The sequence below is a fragment of the Pteronotus mesoamericanus genome, unplaced genomic scaffold (genome assembly GCF_021234165.1).
Source record: "Pteronotus mesoamericanus isolate MK-2021 breed Mesoamerican mustached bat unplaced genomic scaffold, CSHL_Meso_final scaffold_408, whole genome shotgun sequence".
Classification (NCBI taxonomy): Eukaryota; Metazoa; Chordata; class Mammalia; order Chiroptera; family Mormoopidae; genus Pteronotus; species Pteronotus mesoamericanus.
Window position 1 is genome coordinate 4,693,222 of NW_026555315.1, and position 16,340 is coordinate 4,709,561.

Consider the following 16,340-nt stretch of genomic DNA (forward strand, 5'->3'; position numbering starts at 1 on the left):
AGAGGGGGACATGATGACTTCCCCTCTGAAGCCAGGTCTCCTGGTTCTTTCAAAGGGGACAGCTGTCGGTAGGTTTCCTGGCAGGGGGGGCGGGTAGGGGAGGCAGAAAAGCTCTCTAGATCCTGAAGAATTCATTTCCTGTTTCTGAATTGCAGCAGGCAGTTGCTACACGCAGATGCTCGACTAGGAAGCTGTGAAACCAATGAGGTACCTGGGGGCCTAAACCGGGGGTCCCCCCAGCGCTGTGCCTGGCACATAGCAGGCACCCCGACGTTACTTTGCCTGGTCTCCAAACTGACACGTGAGCCCAGGCCCCGGGGAGGAGGGATGCCAAAGCTCCCCTGCAGCCCTGGAGCCCGGCCTCAGAAGAGCTGGCTTTTGAGCGGCCCCTGGCCTAGCTGAGCCAGGCATTGGCCCTGCTCCGGACCCGGTCCCCATGCAGGTGTGGTGTTGGACTTCCGCTTGCCCGTGCTCCAGAGACCTGGAGCCTGGCACTGCCCAGTTCCCCGCCGCCGGCCAGTTCCCTGTGAGCTGGAGGCAGCCTGTCCTCCCCGCCTGTGACTTAGGCCCAGCCTGTTGCTGAGGCTGCTCCCGGCCCCCGTGTGGCGAGGACAGCTGTGCGGCTGCAGGCCTGGCACAGCGCCTGCCGCCCACCTTCCGCCACTCAGCAGTGCCTCCTGGCCTGTCACCTGCCATCTGCCCCGTCCGTGAGCCGAAGCTGCCTCTCTGGCCTCAGGTGGGGGGACAGGCAGGAGCTCGCTCTTCGCTCTTCGGCAGGGGAGGAGGCAGGGAACGCTGCTCCCACCTTGACCTGGCTTAACCTCGGGGCCAGTCTGGGCAGGTGAAGCCAGGCGAAGGCTGCCATTTTCCTCCTCCTTCACAGCGAGGCTCGCACCCGGGCCAGGCAGGGCAGCATCCCCTTCTGCCCTCCCACCACCGACCCCTTGGGGCCCCTCCAGAAAGTGGAAACCATGACCCAACCGCCCACCTCACCAAGCAGGTGTAAAAACAGACATATACGCTTGAAGCGCATGGTGAGCCAGCACCACCTGGGATGCGCCCTCTTCCCCCCGGGGCCTCGCGGTTCCCTGCAAGCGAGCGCGCGGTGACCCCTCTGGTCTCCAGCGGGGCAGACAGCAGGCGACACGGAGGCGCACAGCACCCAGGCTGGCAGTGGGGAGCACCAGCCCGCCCTCGGGGATGTTGCCTCAGGCCAGTTCCCTCCAGGCCTGGGGCTGCCCAGCTCCAAGGGGATGGCAGCCACCAGACTCTGCTGTGACTCCAGATTGTCACATAAATCAACCTGGGCTTAATGACGCTAATAAATTCACATCTGAAATTTGTTTAGGAGCCTGGGGAAGTAGGATGATTTAATTTGCTTTGTCATTAAGCGAAAGGGAATGTGACTGGAGAAAGGTAAGTACAGGTGTTTTAATTGAGTTTTTGGCAAACAGTGGGGCAACCCCAGGAGGGCCCGAGCCACAGGCCGGTCGCCTCAGAGCCCCCCCCACCCCCGCCCCCGGCCTGCCTCAGGGTAGGGCCTCCGGGAAGGAGGGCACAATGGCAACTGGAGGAGGGGCGTCTCGTTTTCAGGTAAATGGAAAATGATGACACATAGGGACGGGATGAGAGCTGAAAATACGTGACCTCAGTGAGAAAGCAGGTGGTGGCCAATTATGACACATGGTTCTCACAGGCTGGGGCGGCTGGGGCCGAAGGTGGGGTAGTGTTTCCTGTGGACCCCCGACATTCCCGCAAGTCTCCCGTGCCCTTCTGCCCTCCTAAGACCCAGCGTGGCCACTTGTCCAAGGTGTGAAGCTGATGCAATGCAAAGGGAGGCTGTGGAGGCTTCCGAGTGAGGGCTGAGCAAGGCACTGAAGTCGAAGGAGAACGGGGCAGGGGCCTGAGACCCCACCCCGGAGAGGCAGCTCCAGGCCCAGCGGCTCTGGGCTCCCAGACCGGTGGGGCCGGGCCCCAGGCTGGGGCAGCCGGGGCGGGTCAGAAAGGAACCCAGGTCCCGAGGCAGAAGGCACATTGAAAACGCAGAGTTCCTCAGTCACCTGCTTCCGAGGAAGGCTGCCCCGAAAGTGCATGCATGATTGTGCGGGGAGGGGTCACGGGGAGCCGGCGAGGTGGACGGGACCTGACCCTCCTTCCACGGGAATGGCGGCCAGTGCCCCACCTCACCCCATGGCGCCCAAGGGACGTGAGGTGTGTGAACACGGAGCCCCCACAGCCTGGCCGGACAGGGGGCCGCGCTCAGTGTCAGTGCAGGAACAGGGACAGGCTGCCTGCTGACAGGGCGGGAGCCACGAAGGCCGCTCACTGCCATGGGCCCAGGGCACTCCCAAGTCACTGCGGGGGCGGCTCCCCTTCAGCGGCCCCCCTGCACCACCCCCGCACTGCAGGAGGCCGCGAGGGAGGGCAGAGCAGCCCCCCGGGGGCCCCAGCTCGGGCTGCGAGCCGTGCACGGGCGGCTGCGCCCCGAGGGAGGGCTGCTCCTGCGTCTTCGTGGGCGCAACCTGGGCCAGGAGCTGGTGCCACGGCAGGGCCCTCACAGCGCCAGTGCCCGTGCCGATGAGCACCTCCCCATCCTGTTCGTCATTGGGCGGGCCAGGGAAGTGGCACAAGGCAACACCAAGCCTGGCAGACCCTGTGCGTCTGGGCCTGGGATTCATCCTGAGGAGGCAGCTTCTAGTGTAGATTTCGCAGGTAAGGGTACGGGAGGGAGGGGGCATGGTGACTAGTATAAATAGTGGCAGTGCCAGCGCTGCGTCTCCACCGCGCAGGACACGGGGGTGGGGGGGCGTGTGCGTAGAGCAGAGGGGTCAACCCCAGGAACCCGTCCTGGAGTCTGGGAGGGCCAAGTGCCATGCACGGCTCACCTGGCTGGGGGCAACCCCGGCGGGAGACCTGGGGGAGGCTGCCCGGAGGTGAGGTGAGGTGCAGGCTGTGCGGCAGGAAGCCTGGGCAGGGACAGGATCTCCGGCTGGAGACGTGCAGGGTCCCCGCCCAGAGCCTGGGCCCCGCAGGCGGAAGACTCGTCTTCATCAGAGCTTGGTCTCACTGAGGACGATGTTGGCGGTGACGAAGAAGAAGCAGGAGAAAGCCCAGAGCAGGACAAAGCCCACCCAGAAGGTGTGGTGGAAAGGGGACCGGTGCTTGTTGGCGGTGCCGTGGCCGAAGGCCAGCGCGGTGTCCTTGCGGCAGCGGTACACCAGGAAGGCCGGCGTGACGTACTGGATGCCGGTGCCCGCGTAGGCCCCTGTGATGCCCACCAGGGACTCCAGGTCGTGGGTGCAGAAGGCCACCAGCACCGGGGGCACCAGGGTGATGGTGGGAAACACCACACGGTCCACCACCCAGGGGTACGTGCCCCCCTCGCGGTGGAAGAGAGTCTTCCAGTTGTTGCGCAGGGTCACGGCGATGATGGGGAAGTTGGTGCTGATGGTGAAGACGGGGAAGAGGCCCAGGAAGAAGCGCACGGCGGCCACGCTCACGATGTCGCAGCCTGCGAAGTTGAGGGTGTACATGTCCAGGAGCCTGTCGCCGCGGAAGCAGAAGATGGCGGTGAAGGAGAGGAGGCCGTAGAAGGACAGGATCAGCACGTAGTCCAGGAAGACCAGGCGTGTGAGGTGGCGCTTGGAGGAGACGGGCGTGACGAGGGACGGCAGGGAGTGCTGGCACATGAAGGAGTACACGCACACCCCGAACAGGTTCCGGACCCCGGAGAAGTTGGCCAGGGGCGGGTGCCCCTCCCCGTGGCCGCGCCCGATGCGGACCAGGGCCAGCACGATCATGATGGCGAAGGCTGGAAAACGGGAGAGGCATCAGCCAGTGGAGGGGCAGTGCCCCGCCTTGGTGAGGGACACAGGCATCAAGGGGCAGTGGGCTGAAGGGGCCCCTCCCGGGGGGGCTGGGGTTTCCTCAGTCCCCTTCAGGCCGCATCGCGCCCCCGGCCCCCTCCTCCTGGGACTCAAAGAAAGCCTGACTGTCTTCCCACAGTGACACTTGAAGTGGGGCCGACAGGAACATCGCCTGTTGCTGTTGAGCGGAGCTGCCTGACACTGCCGGGGACCGGAGGAGGGGAGGGCTAGGGCCCAGGCCAGCGAAAACCGCCGATGAGGACGTGGTTCTGACTGGAGTCCGCCCCGTCGCGGCAGCGCCCGACACCGAGGGCCCCGCGGCTCTCACCGCCCCAGGGACGTCACATATCTGGCCAGCTCCCAGGGGTCGAGGGGGAGCGTGGGCTCCCTTCCCTCCTCGAGGTCACAGCCTAGAAGCTGCCTCTGGCTCAGCCCTCTCGGGGGGCTGGGGGATGTGACACCCCACGGGCCCTCCCTGCTCCTTGGAGCACCCAGGACCCTGGCAGCCTGCCTCATTGTTCCTGGGGGCGCGTGCGGGGCGGGTGTGAGGGTGAGGGGGCCGGGGAGAGCTGGGGGGTGGGGTCCCCTGTGCCGGGGGTGCTGTCCCAGGCCAGGCGGTTACAGGGCTGAGTGGAGCGGGTGGGGCGGCTGCAGCGGGAAGACTGGGGGCCTGGGGCCACCTGGTGATTAGCTATTCAAGAGGCTGCTGCTGACAGCTGTCACCAGACGCAGGGCACTGGGGTCAGGGCACAGGGGACAGTGGCTGCAAGGCAAGATTCAAACCCTGCTGTGTCTCTACCGGGGTGTCCCCTCGTGACCTGGTGCCACCTCCGGCCCAGACTCAGAACGAGGCAAGTGGCGGAGCCCTCTGGGTGTCTCGCGGGCCTCGGCCCGGCCGGAGCGGAGGGCGCGGCAGGAGGCAGGAGGGCTGGCTCCTGGGTCGTGAGCGCCTCCGTCCCCACTCCCTCGGCCAGGCCGCTGGCCCGAGCTCCCCGGCTCTCCTTCCTCCTCAGCCCTCAGTCTCCACGAGGCTGTGAGAAACGCAGAGAGAGGCTGGCGTGCGAGCTGCCTGGGCAGCCGTGACTGGGGGCTCTGCTGCAGTGAATAAACCAGCTTACGGAGCAGGCTTCCAAAGCCAGCACGTGCCCCCCCCCACCACCCAAAAACGTACACCTGCTCACAGGGGTCCCCTATGGGGGGTAAGAAAACCTGGTCTCACAATCCCGTTGCTATAATTAGTTTTACCAAACAGTTCTACTACCTAGATTAGACACCTATCTCATTTCCTTAATCAAACAGGTCTATTTCCAAAACCAACAGGTCTATCTCCAAAAGCCAGATCTACCTTCACAGGCTGGATGCCCAGGGGTTTCGATGCCTGAGGCTCTTGGGAGGCGATTCCAGCAGCATTAGGAAGTGGCCCAAACAAGCCCTCGCTAACCTCAAGAACGTGCAGGGGATGTGGGAGCCGTGGGCCCTTCGGGTCCCCTGTGAGGACACGGGGCAGTGCTGGGCTGCTGCCTGGAGGGTACAGAGACGGGAGATGCCCCAACGTGGTCTCCACGTCGGCAAATTCAAAAGAAACCGGGGACACCCTCAACGTGGTGCCTCAATGGAGGGACAGAGATGGAAGGGAACAGGAGGCCCGGTGTGGGAGGCTCTGACCTTGAGGGGTCCTGGGCCTAGAGACAAGGACCAAATCCCCGACCCTGTCACTCTGCCCTTGTGACCACACTCCTGTCCTGGCCCCGCCCCCGCCGGCGGCCAGAGGGGCAGAGTCCAGCAGCCGTCCGCGGGATTGATGGCCCGGGCCCTGGGAGAGCGCTGCTCTGAAAACTCGTTAGGTCCGATAGTAAATCAGGACGGAGATGACAGACCGAGATGACAGACCGTGAGCAACAGACACTGCCCGAGGCGAGGTGCAGTGGGAGCGCGGCTCGCCACCGCGGACCCTGGAGCGGACGGAGCAGCGACCTCCCGCTCTCCCGGCGACCGGGCCGGCAGCCCCGCCCCGACCCTCGCAGGCTGTGCTCCGAGGACAGACCCCCGCGCTGGACGAGGGCCGGGCTGCGCCCACCTGCACTCTGCGCTGCCGTCGGACGTCAGGCTCCCCGGGGCGAGCAGATGCAGTGGGTGGCCAGGGAGGGGCCCGGGGAGGGGAGGGGAGGTCCAGACACATGTCACATGAGGAGTGGCTGTGGGGACTTTAAAAGGGCAGTTGCAAGACAAAGTGGGACAGCAGATTCTTACTGTCGGCAGTAAAAGCCCATGTAAAAAAAAAAAACCAACAAACCTGCACCTGTTTTGTGTAAACTTATGGGCTCACCTGGGCCACCCAACCATTCGACAAAGGTGAGCCGAGAGCCCGCCGCTGTGGGCCGGCGCTGCTCTGGGCTCCTGGGGCGGTGCACTGAGGAGAGACAGTCTCCACCCTTCCGGAGCCTCCGATCCACGGGGCCAAGGGGAGGAAGTTACAGGAGACAAATTACAACGGAAGAGAACAGGTTCACGGGCACCTCAGCTGCTGGGGCACATGGTGAGATCTCTGTCACGGGAGGTGCCCGAGGCCAAGGGCAGGAGACCACCAGGGGGTCCCTGAGGGGAACCAGGCGTCAGACCCCGACACGGAGGAGCCTGCGGGGCTGCCCCCTCTGCCAGCCCCGGGCCCAGGCAAACAGGAAGCCCCGTCCATCCCGCTCTTGCCTGACTCTCCTTTTGCTCCAAGGAGGGTGCACACCAGGGACCTCGCCCTCCCTGTGGTCACAGCCCTTTCTGGGAGCGTCCCCAGCCCTGATCTTCAGGGCTCTGGGCGTCGGGGTGGGGGTGGGGGGTGAGGAGGACCCAGGACAGGCTACTGGACCTGCTCTGTGAACCACAGAACCCTAGGCTCTTCTTGCCCCCGCCCCCCCCCCATTGTCACACAAGGCCAAGCTGTCCCAGTCACTGTCACCTGCAGGGACTCTGGCTAAGTGACGAGGAAAAGGTGCTCTGTTTGGGTTCTTTGAGGCTCATGTGCTTTGCCCTTCCCCATCACCACCCTCCCACTGCTGCACGGACTGTGGGTCAGGGACGGGGCTCATTTCACCTCCCAAGAAGACAGGACACACCCGCGCTCCGGCTGGGAGGTGGCCCTCTGGGAACAGCTCTCTGCACAGACGTGCCCCTCAGCCCTGGGTCAGGCTTTTTATCTCAGGCCTGCAAGACATTCTGTGATTGCTGGTCTCGCCTGTAATAAGAAGTCACCAGGAAGCGTCGCTTGGATTTCTGCTGAAGGGAGGGGGTTTAAAGCCAGTCTGACTCCCTTCCCATGCTCGGTCGGCCCCTGTGGTTTCTGAAGGGGTCCAGCTGTCCTCCTCTTCCTCCTCATCACCACGGAAGCAGAGGAGAAGGATGTGTAAAGGATCAGGAGGTTTTCTGCCCTGTGGCTGAATGATTTATCCTCACGGCCTCAGCACAGAGCCTTCCCCTTCCCAGTGTGCCAGGGGGAGGCGGTCCGTGATAAAGGCAGGCATTTGAGTCTCTGAAGCAATCAAGTCTTAAGTAGATCAAGAGTTCTGGCCTCCTCATCCTTCAACTCTCCACCCTGTGGCCAGTGGCGTTGGGGAGGGGACAGTCTCCATTTTTCATCTCTGAGCTGGGAGAGTCGGCTTCACCTGCAATTGCTGGGGGAGCGGGGCCGCAGGCTGGTGGCCGACTGCGCTTCCCGGAGACGGGAAACATAAACCTTGGGCGCTGTCACCTTCCCGAAGGCTGCCCGCCTTTCCTCTTGTTAGGAACGGTGTCCTCCACGCTCCTTAGGTTGAAGCCCGGACCCCGTGTGGCCACACCTGGGGATGGGGACGGCAGGGAGGGACGAGAGCTGCCGGGAGGCCCTGGGGTGGGCCCTGGCCGGGCCCCACGGGCGCTCCCACGAGAGCAGGAAGAGGTGCCAGCCGCCCTCTCCTCGGCACGTGCAGAGGACAGGCCGCACGAGGACGCAGCAGGAAGCGGCCGTGGAAAAGCCAGAAGACAGGCCTCGCCGGAGACCGACCCCGACAGCACCGTGACCTTGGGCCCCCAGCTTCCAGGACTGCAGAAGGCAGCTTCTGCCGCTGGAGCCGCCCAGCCCGTGCTGCTGTGTTACAGCGGCCTCGGCTCAGGCAGCTCTCAAGCAGCCGCTGGGTCAGGGAGAAGGCAAACCAGGGACAGGGACGCAAGTGCGGCCGGGGGAGGGGGATGAGGAAGGCGATCCTATGGGGGTGGGGGCACCTGGATTCCCCTGGGCGGAGCGTCAATTCCTGAGCTTGGGCCGCCCGCTCTGCAGATGTCTTTGCGGCTGCGCGGCTGCTGTGAGGCTGAGGCTGCCCGGCCCGTGCGGGGCCCAGCTCTGCAGAGGCCCCGTCACTGCTGCGGGCGGACACCCCCCAGGCCTCATCTGTCGCCCCCCCACCCCGCTGTGGTCCAGGCCACGGGGCTGCCCACTGCCTGGGGGAGCAGGCGCCCCTCCAACGCCCAGGTCAGCACCCATCTTGGCCCGTGGCCTTTGCTCCAGGCCAGGCTGGCAGAGCTCGGGCTCGGCCATGCCACCAAGAGAAGGGGTCACCTGAGACACATGGCTGACTCCTCCGCAGACTTGAATTCGGTGTCCGCTCTACCCTGAGACTTAAGATAGAAACCCCAGGTTCCTCTCCTTTAAACTGACCTCTGTGTTCACAGGGAGAACTTTTAGAAAGCCAAGGATAAAATCAAGACCACAATGGATGCTTAGCAGCCAGGAGGGCCCCGGATGGTGGCCTAGAGGCCGGGCTGGCACGGAGCACAGGGCTGGCTGGCTGGCTGCTCTGGGGCCGGGGTACCTTCGCTTCGAGACGAGGGCCCTTCTCGGCCTCCCAGAAGCCCTTGGTGAGTGAGTGGCTGCGAAGGAATCCGTGTATCAAGCTGGCAGGCCAAACCGGCAGCATGCGAACAGATGGCCCAGGCACAGAAGCCCCCTGGCTGCTGGTGGTGACAGGTCAGAGCGCTCCCCCCGAGACGCTCTGCTGAGATCAGCCACGGATCTGCGGGGAGTCAGCCAAGCGGCCACAGATAATTCTGGGGACAGGTAAAACCGGAGAGCCCTTATGTTCCCTCCCAGGTGACGGTCTCCTCCTGGGGACCTTCTGCCACTTGGGCCACCACCACTGAGTCCCACCTCCCCCCAGCTCAGTCTAGAACACTGATCTGGGGCACCCACTGGGGCGGGTGGGGAAAGCAGGGCCGAGAAACTCCCCGAAGCAGGGTCACGTTCCCCCACGAGCGCCGGCTCGGAGAGGACGCGCCTGACCCACTTTGAGCGGATCCCGGCGACAGAGCGGTGTGTGCGGCGGCTGCTCTGAATACACAATCAGAGGGAAGGCGGCCCTGTGGGTCCCAGCAACCGGGCCCAGCCAAGGAGGGCCGCCTGCTCCGGAGCAGGGTTTATTAGGGTATCAGCTTTTTAATAATGCCACATGGAGCGTCCCGCACTGAGCCAGCTGTTCGGGTCCCCATGTGGGAGGCGTCTGCTGGGGGAAGCTGGTAATGGGAGTGAGGTAATGACACTCCCTGCCGGTGTCCCAGGGGATCAGCTAACAGTCCTCGTACGGCAGCCTAGGGTCTGGCTCTGAAGCCACAGCTGCTGGGCCTGGCGGCACGAGGCACAGGGCTTCTGGCTGTGTCTCCCGGAGTGTCCCTGGCCTGCTGGCCACGGACAGCGAGAGAGCCAGGAGTACGGCGGACGCCTGCAGCACCCCTGTGCAAGGGGCCTGCTTCTCCTTCCCCTCGGGCAAGGGAGAGGCCACTTCAGGGATGTGACAGCCGACCGGTGGCGATGGCGGCGACGCAGGCCTTGGCTAACGCTGCGGGTGCTCGCCTGGTGCCGGGTGCTGTGCTACCAGTGCTTCCCGCACGGTCGCACGGTACCTACCCAGCTGCTGAAGGGGAGCCCTGCCTTGGCTGCTGCCAGACGAGGGGCCTGGCTGGGGCAGGCCTGCCTGTCGGGCACCTTTGGAGTAAACACTGTGCGGCCAAGGACGCGCACAAAGGGAGGAGGTGCCGTGCGGGGGGGCTGGCCGGGAAGCAGCCGCCTGGGGGAGAGTGGCCAGATGGCCCCCGGGCTGGTCGGGAAGCCTGCCGAGGCCTGAACGCGGCTCACCTGCCGGACGGTGACCGAGACTACACGTGGCACATGTGAATTCAGAGGCGTCTGCAATCTCAGTCACCCCAATTGGCCAGCCTGGTCTCCCCAGAACTTACTAGGGCAGCAAAAGAAATGAATTAACACTGGCACCCATCACACGCATCCCAACGTTTCCCTGGACAGTGGCTATTTGAAAAGGTCACCCAAACCTCTTGATTCCATTCTGGCAGAGTGAGGAGCTCCGGGGCTGACGACTGAAGGAGGGTGCAGAGGAAGCTGGGGGCGGTCTCCAGGCTCCTGGCTTGCCTTGAGCCGGGGCCCTGCTTGGGGCGGGCTCCGGAGCCCTCCCGCCTCATTGCAACAGATGGCAGAACCAATTCTAATTAAGCACAAGTAAGTTTCCGGCCCAGCACATTGGTGATTTTCCGGTCCCTTTGGTGCTTGCTTTTCCCTTTTGTCTTTCTAGAACCCAAGCCAGCGCCCTGCCACCCCGAGCGCTCCAGGCAGCTGTCCCCGGTCCGGGCCCTTGCGTGGGAGAGGGCAGAGGCGGGTGTGTGGAAGGGGCACGGGGACGCGGCTGCAACACAAAAAGCGAGTTTGCTGTGAACTGCCAATTTGGCGTGGCCTTGAGAGGACAAACGGGGCTTCGGCGCTCACTGCCTTGGAGTTCTAGAAAAACCGCCTCGGGGGAGCTTGGGTCCGAGGAGAGACCCCACCCAGGCGGCCTGCAAACGCCTGGGCAGACCTCGGTCCCTCCCAGAGCGGGCGGCCTCGTGGGGCGCCTGGTGCTCCCGGCGCCCTCCCGAGGCCGCGCTGCCGCCTTCCACCAGGGCCGCGAGGGAGGACGCCAGGTGGCTGCAGGGCGGCGGCGGGGACGGGACCCCAGGCCGGGCTCCGTGTCCGAGTTCGCTCAGCCGGGCGCCTTCCTCTGACTTGAGGGGGCTTTCTGCCACAGAGGCTTTCTTCTCACGCCCTGAGGTCTGAGTGTCTACAGGAGAAAAATGACTGTGCGGTCACCCAAGAGCCCTCTGGACCACAGGTCGGCAGGGGGACTTCTGCTGCCTGTCTCTCGGGTCGAAGGGAGAAAAGAGGCAAATGACTTGCAGAGACAACATCCAGGCAATGTCACCATCTGCACAGGAGCGCGGAGGACCTTCCTGAGCTGCGCTTTCCGTGGTCAAACACCTCTCTCAAGGCCACTGCCACCACATCGCTGTGCGCATGGTGGGGGCCGCCTCCGAGGGCGGAGCCTTGGGGGAAACCAGGACAGCCCTGCTGCCCCGTCCCTGAGGCGCGGCTGCCTTGCTGCTCCGTGGGAGGGGCTCTGGTTGGGGGAAAAGGAGGCTGCCCGGGGCCATCAGGGGCCCGCTGGCCAATGCCACCGAGGGGAAGCTGACAGCAAGAGGGGAGGGGGCAACGTCCGCTCCCAGCCGCCTGCGAGGCCCCCGGGGCCCTGCCCACGACAGAGGCTCAGCACCGCCCAAGTCTGGGGTGCCTCGTTTCCTGTCAGCCTCCTCCTCAGCCTCTTACAACTGTCCCCCGTCTAGTGAACGGACCGCTCACCAGGCGCAGAGGACTTTGCCAGGCTGCACAGGCACGGGGTGCTACAGAGGGAGGCCATCCGTGGCCCCTCTCCGGGCAGCCATCCCCGTGGGCCGACGCGGGGTCCACCCTGCGGCCTAACGCGCGGCGTGCCCTCCGGCAGTCCCCACTCCACCCCTGCCTGCCTCGCCACCGAGGGAGGGGGCCGGGGACGGGGCTTCACCAGCCCCTTCCCCTCCCTCATGCCGCAGGCCGAGGGCAGCCAATCCTGAGCAGGCAGGGGCCACGTTTTCAGGACTTTGGGACCAGGCTGCTGTGACAGCAGGTTAGGCCAGGGAAGCGAGGAGGGAGGTTTTTCTCCAAATGCTGCTTTCCTGAGAAGACCTCCCCAGGTCCCCAGGGCTTTCAAACACCTGCTATAAGCAGACCTGTTGGGGGCCGTGCACGGCCGCTGGGTCTGACCGCTGCTGAGCCCGGACTTTAGGGCATGCGATCCCAACATCGTGCCCTTGGAGCCCGCACGCTCCTCCTGTCCCGAGCAGCGCGCGCCCGTTTTTCCCAGGTGGGCCTGCTGATCTAACCCAGGGCTTTGGAGCTGGTGCATGCAATTTGAAAACGGCACCCTGTGGGTGAGAACAGGCTCAAGGCCACCGAGTGGGGCAGACAAGGGACCTCGCCCCACCTGGCTATCGAACGGGTAGGTGTCCTATTGCTCCTCGCCTTGATGGATGAGGCTGGACAGTGAGAGGCCCCAAATCTTATCCCCCAGGCCCCTCAGCCCTGTTCCCTTTTCCTTGCAAGGAGGGACCAATAGTGGGAAGAAGTCACGGGCTGGTGGGTGTGGCTCAGGCCATGGCCGGAATTCCCAGAACTGAGAAGTGTCCCCTGCAAGCAGAGCGGGAGCCCCCCAGTCGTGCGCTTCTGGCCAGATGCCCTTGAGGGGGGAGCGGGCCTGCATGACGGCCAGGGCCCTTCCGGCTGAAGACGCCAGGACTCCCCTGAGGGGACGGCTCCCTGTGCTGGGGTCCTGTAATTCTGAGCCGGGGGACCAGGGCACCGCAGGGGCCAAAAGCGCTGGGCATCATTTGGATGAGACGCTGCCTGAGCGCGTTGCGACCTGGCGCCGAGTGCCGGCCTGCAGTGAGGGGCCCCGTGCACCTGAGTCCGGACAGGGGCAGGGGCGCTGGGCGAGGGGGCTGAGGAAGGGGCGGGGGGAGGGGTCCCGACCACAACAGCAACAGCGTGTTGGCTGTTAGATGAAAACTGGCTTGTGACTGACCCAGAGCACATGCCGGCTGACGGGGCGGCGGGGAGCCCACCCCTCCTGTCCTGGATCCAGGTGGGTGTGCGCCTGTCCCCTCTGGGGGGATGGCAGGATGGTGCGGCAGGATTTAAAGGGAGAGCCCCTTGCTCGGCGGGGAGCCAGTCAGAGGGAACCACAGTCGACAGAGGCGGCTGTCGCTGCCCACTGGTCGGCGGCACAGCTCTCATGCCCTGGAGGGAGCAGAGCCCTGGCCTGGCCTTCGGCTGCCCAGCCTCAGTCTGTGGGTCAGTGGAGACCCAGGGCAGGTGTGTGACAAAGGCTGGCCCCAGAACCAGCAGTCCCAGGTCTTGCTCCAGCTCTGCCCACACTAGGCGACCCGGAAGTGATTAGGCTTTTTCGGTACTAAATTCCCCAGCAGCAAAAAGGCAGGCAGAGCGCCCGCCTTCCCCTGGCCCCGGGAGCCCACCGAAGCCCACACCACGTCCCAGCCAGGGCCGCGAGCCCGCCCGGCCGCCTCCGACGGGTTCAGGACGGCGCGAGGGGAGGAAGGGCAGGACTCGAGGTGTTTCTCAGACTCACCGATCCACCTCATCAGGGAGGTCAGGATCTGCAGGTACTTGGTCTTCTGGACGTCAAAGAAGGTGAAGGGTCCCAGGAGGAGAGTGAAGACAGCCTAGGCGACGAAAACAGGAGTGAGGGGGGCACGCAGGCCAGCGGCACACGGCAGACGTGTGTGCGGGGACACACGGTCTGCACGGCCTCTGCCTGGGGCCGGCCAGTCCTAACCGGGGTGTGCGCCTGGCCTGGCAGAGGCTCCTGGGCCTGACAGCGTCAGCTGTGAGTTCCCAGTGTCATGGCCCCAAGGGGAATCCAGGGCCACGCTTCTCTGCCATTCCTCAGGCTTACTGTCCTGAGACTCCTGGAAAGGAGTTTCCAGGCAGTCCCAGGTGACGTCCTGGGGACATCGCCTGCTCACTTCTCTTCAGCAAATACCAGGGATTCGCAGCGCGGCACCAAGCTGGGCACGTGTACAGATTAGGCACCAGGTGGCAGGAAGACGATCCGAAGACGCACAGGGCACACAGCGGGCCCTCACGGCTTCCCAGAAAGACACGAGGAGGAGGGGACCAGGGGCCCTGGCAGTGCAGTGCAGGGGACACCTTTCTGAAGGTTTCAGAGAAAAAGGTCAACCAGGATGTCAACAATTAGCCTGTTTTTACCTTCGAGAGAAGGGGAAGCAGGGAGAACCAGAGCCAGCGGCTTCCAGGGCACACCCCTCAGAGAAACACCCAGGCCAGGAAGAGAAGGGTGGCACTGGGAGAAGTGGGTGTGGAAAGCTGGGGAGTGGGGGTGGGGCCCAGACCGAGGGGCGGGGGCTGCCGGCACCTCGGGTCTCTTTCTCTTTAGAGAACAGGAGAGAGTGAATGTTAACTTTTAAAAAAATGGAAAGCCTGTCTTGGAAAATGGGCCTGTGGGAAATCTGAACCCTCTCTGCGAAAGAAAATGGGGCGCACGAGGCCCAGTGGAGCCTGGGGCCGGGACGCGGGGGGGAGGTTAGGATTTCCACGCCAAATTGGGTGCTCAGGGAGCAGAGGAATGCAAAGCCGCTGCTGGTTGGTGTCACCACGATGGCACCATTTCCAATCTGCCACTCGGAAGCAGAGGAGGCATCGGGCCTGATTAACATTTGCATGGTGCCGTTTCATCACGTTAATGCTAATGACACTCACCAGAGGCGCCTGAACGCGGGAGCGGGCCCACTCTAGGGAGCCGGGCCCTGGTCCTGTGATCTGGGTGAATGTGTCACAGCTGCTGGGTCTGGCGGCCAGCTGGCTGCCCTGTGACAGGCAGGCGGGGGCCCCACCGGAGGGGGCTGAGCCGGCCCTCCCCCGCCCCCATCACAAGGAGAACAGGATGTGGAAGGAGCTGTGACCTCTTCTCAGAGCCCATTATCCCTGTGAGAGTGAAGGACAGGGAAGACTCAAGTGCCGGCTTAAGGAGAAGGCTCTAATTAGCTGGGGTGGACGAGGCCCGGCCACTGCCGGGCTGGGGGACTCTGGAAAGGGCTTTCTGCCGTGCCCAGACACCGACCTGCTGTTGTTCGGGTGGGGGCAGAGGCGCTTCCAGCAGTGAAGGGCTAGGGAGGCAGAGGCCAGGGGTGGTCCGGCCAGCCCTCAGCGGTCCCCTCAGGCCCAGGGAGAGGGGCTGGGGACTCAGGAAGGCGCAGAACTGCGCCCCACCCCCCCGCCCCTCTCCCCCGCTTCACTGAGCCAATCTGTTCGCAGCCCCTTCAGCAAGTCACTTAGGAAAATTACTGCATCAGGGAGACTTTCTGCTGCCGAGTTTCTCCTCTGTGGGATGGGAGAGGGCGCCGTCTAGGGAGGAACACGCACAAAGCCACTGGCCGCCAGCGTTTCCATGCAAACTTGGCCCGGGTGCCCGGGGCCAGGTGCTGAGGTGCCCCCTCTGACCTGCGGTGCCTCCCACTGACCACATGGTACTCCCGCTGCTGTGGGCGTTGGAAACGTCCATGGAGGTGGCTTACATGGGAGGTGAGCCCTCACCTTTGAAGGCTGAACACGGGTCTTTACCGAGTCCCACTGGGTAAGAACAGGGGTGGGGGTGGGGTGTGCGAGGCAGCCGCTAAGGCGGGCAGGGAATCCCACTGCTGCAGGCTGCCAAGCCCTTCCCTCCGGGAACCCCCCGACCCCCATGCCAAAGCCACTGCCTCCTCCTCAGCAAGTGCTCGTCAAGATCCTGTCACACAAGAGCCCCTTTGATAAAAACCCCACTGGATGGGACCCTGGCCCGCTGGAGCATCCCTCTGTGTAGAGACCAGGTATACGCCACACCCCAGGACGCAGAGCAAGAACTGGCCGCGAGGCGCCAGCTCCGTGGTGGGAAGAGAGCCAGGAGGCACGCAGGTGAGGGGCCGCCCCCACCTGGCACTCCCATGTCCAGCTCTAGGGAGAGCAGGTCTGTCCTCGGAGTGGGGACAGGCAGCGAAGCGCTCCCTTAGAAGACTCGGTCGGTCAGCAGCTGAACGGCAGCTGGGACGCGGTTCCTTTTTCCGTTAACATTCTGGACCACAGACTGACCACCCCACTCGGAAGGGGGCAGGGCTGCTTAGAGGGAACGCACGCACACACAGGGGCCACACAGGGGCCGCCGGCCCGCGCTGGGGCTCATTGCGGAACAGGTGTCCTCGGCACATCAGTCAGAGCCAGGCTCGGCGGCTGCAGGGCTGGCATCTGGGCTGGGAAAGGACGGAGGATCCAAAGCCGCGGCACAGCTGGCCCGCCGCGGGGGCTGCCGGGCTGGGAAGCAAGGGGGCACAGGAGGCGAAGCGGCCCGTGTCCCAATGGTCTAGTGCGGACGGCGCTCATCTCTGAACGCCGAACAGCCAAGCACGGGTCCTTCTGTTTTCCCTTCCCTTTTTCAAAAAGAAAAAAAAAGGCCGAGAGACAGCCCATCCTCTTGGGCCTTCTTGTCTCGCCTACGTGACATTATAAATTAGCTGGCTCCTGAGCGA

General features: G+C 64.3%; 1 protein-coding gene across 2 annotated transcripts in view; it reads right to left on the reverse strand.

Moving 5' to 3' along the window:
• Window positions 1–1,339: 1,339 nt before the first annotated feature.
• The window catches only part of TMEM104 (transmembrane protein 104), a 46,785-nt gene continuing 31,784 nt past the window's right edge, over window positions 1,340–16,340 (reverse strand). For both annotated transcript variants that reach the window (XM_054593360.1, XM_054593359.1), the window contains exons 9-10: window positions 13,388–13,481; window positions 1,340–3,811 (exon numbers count right to left, since the gene is read on the reverse strand). In XM_054593360.1, the coding sequence (XP_054449335.1) occupies window positions 3,051–3,811; window positions 13,388–13,481 (855 nt within the window). In that variant the 3' untranslated portion in view covers window positions 1,340–3,050. The remainder of the gene's footprint in view (window positions 3,812–13,387; window positions 13,482–16,340) is intronic.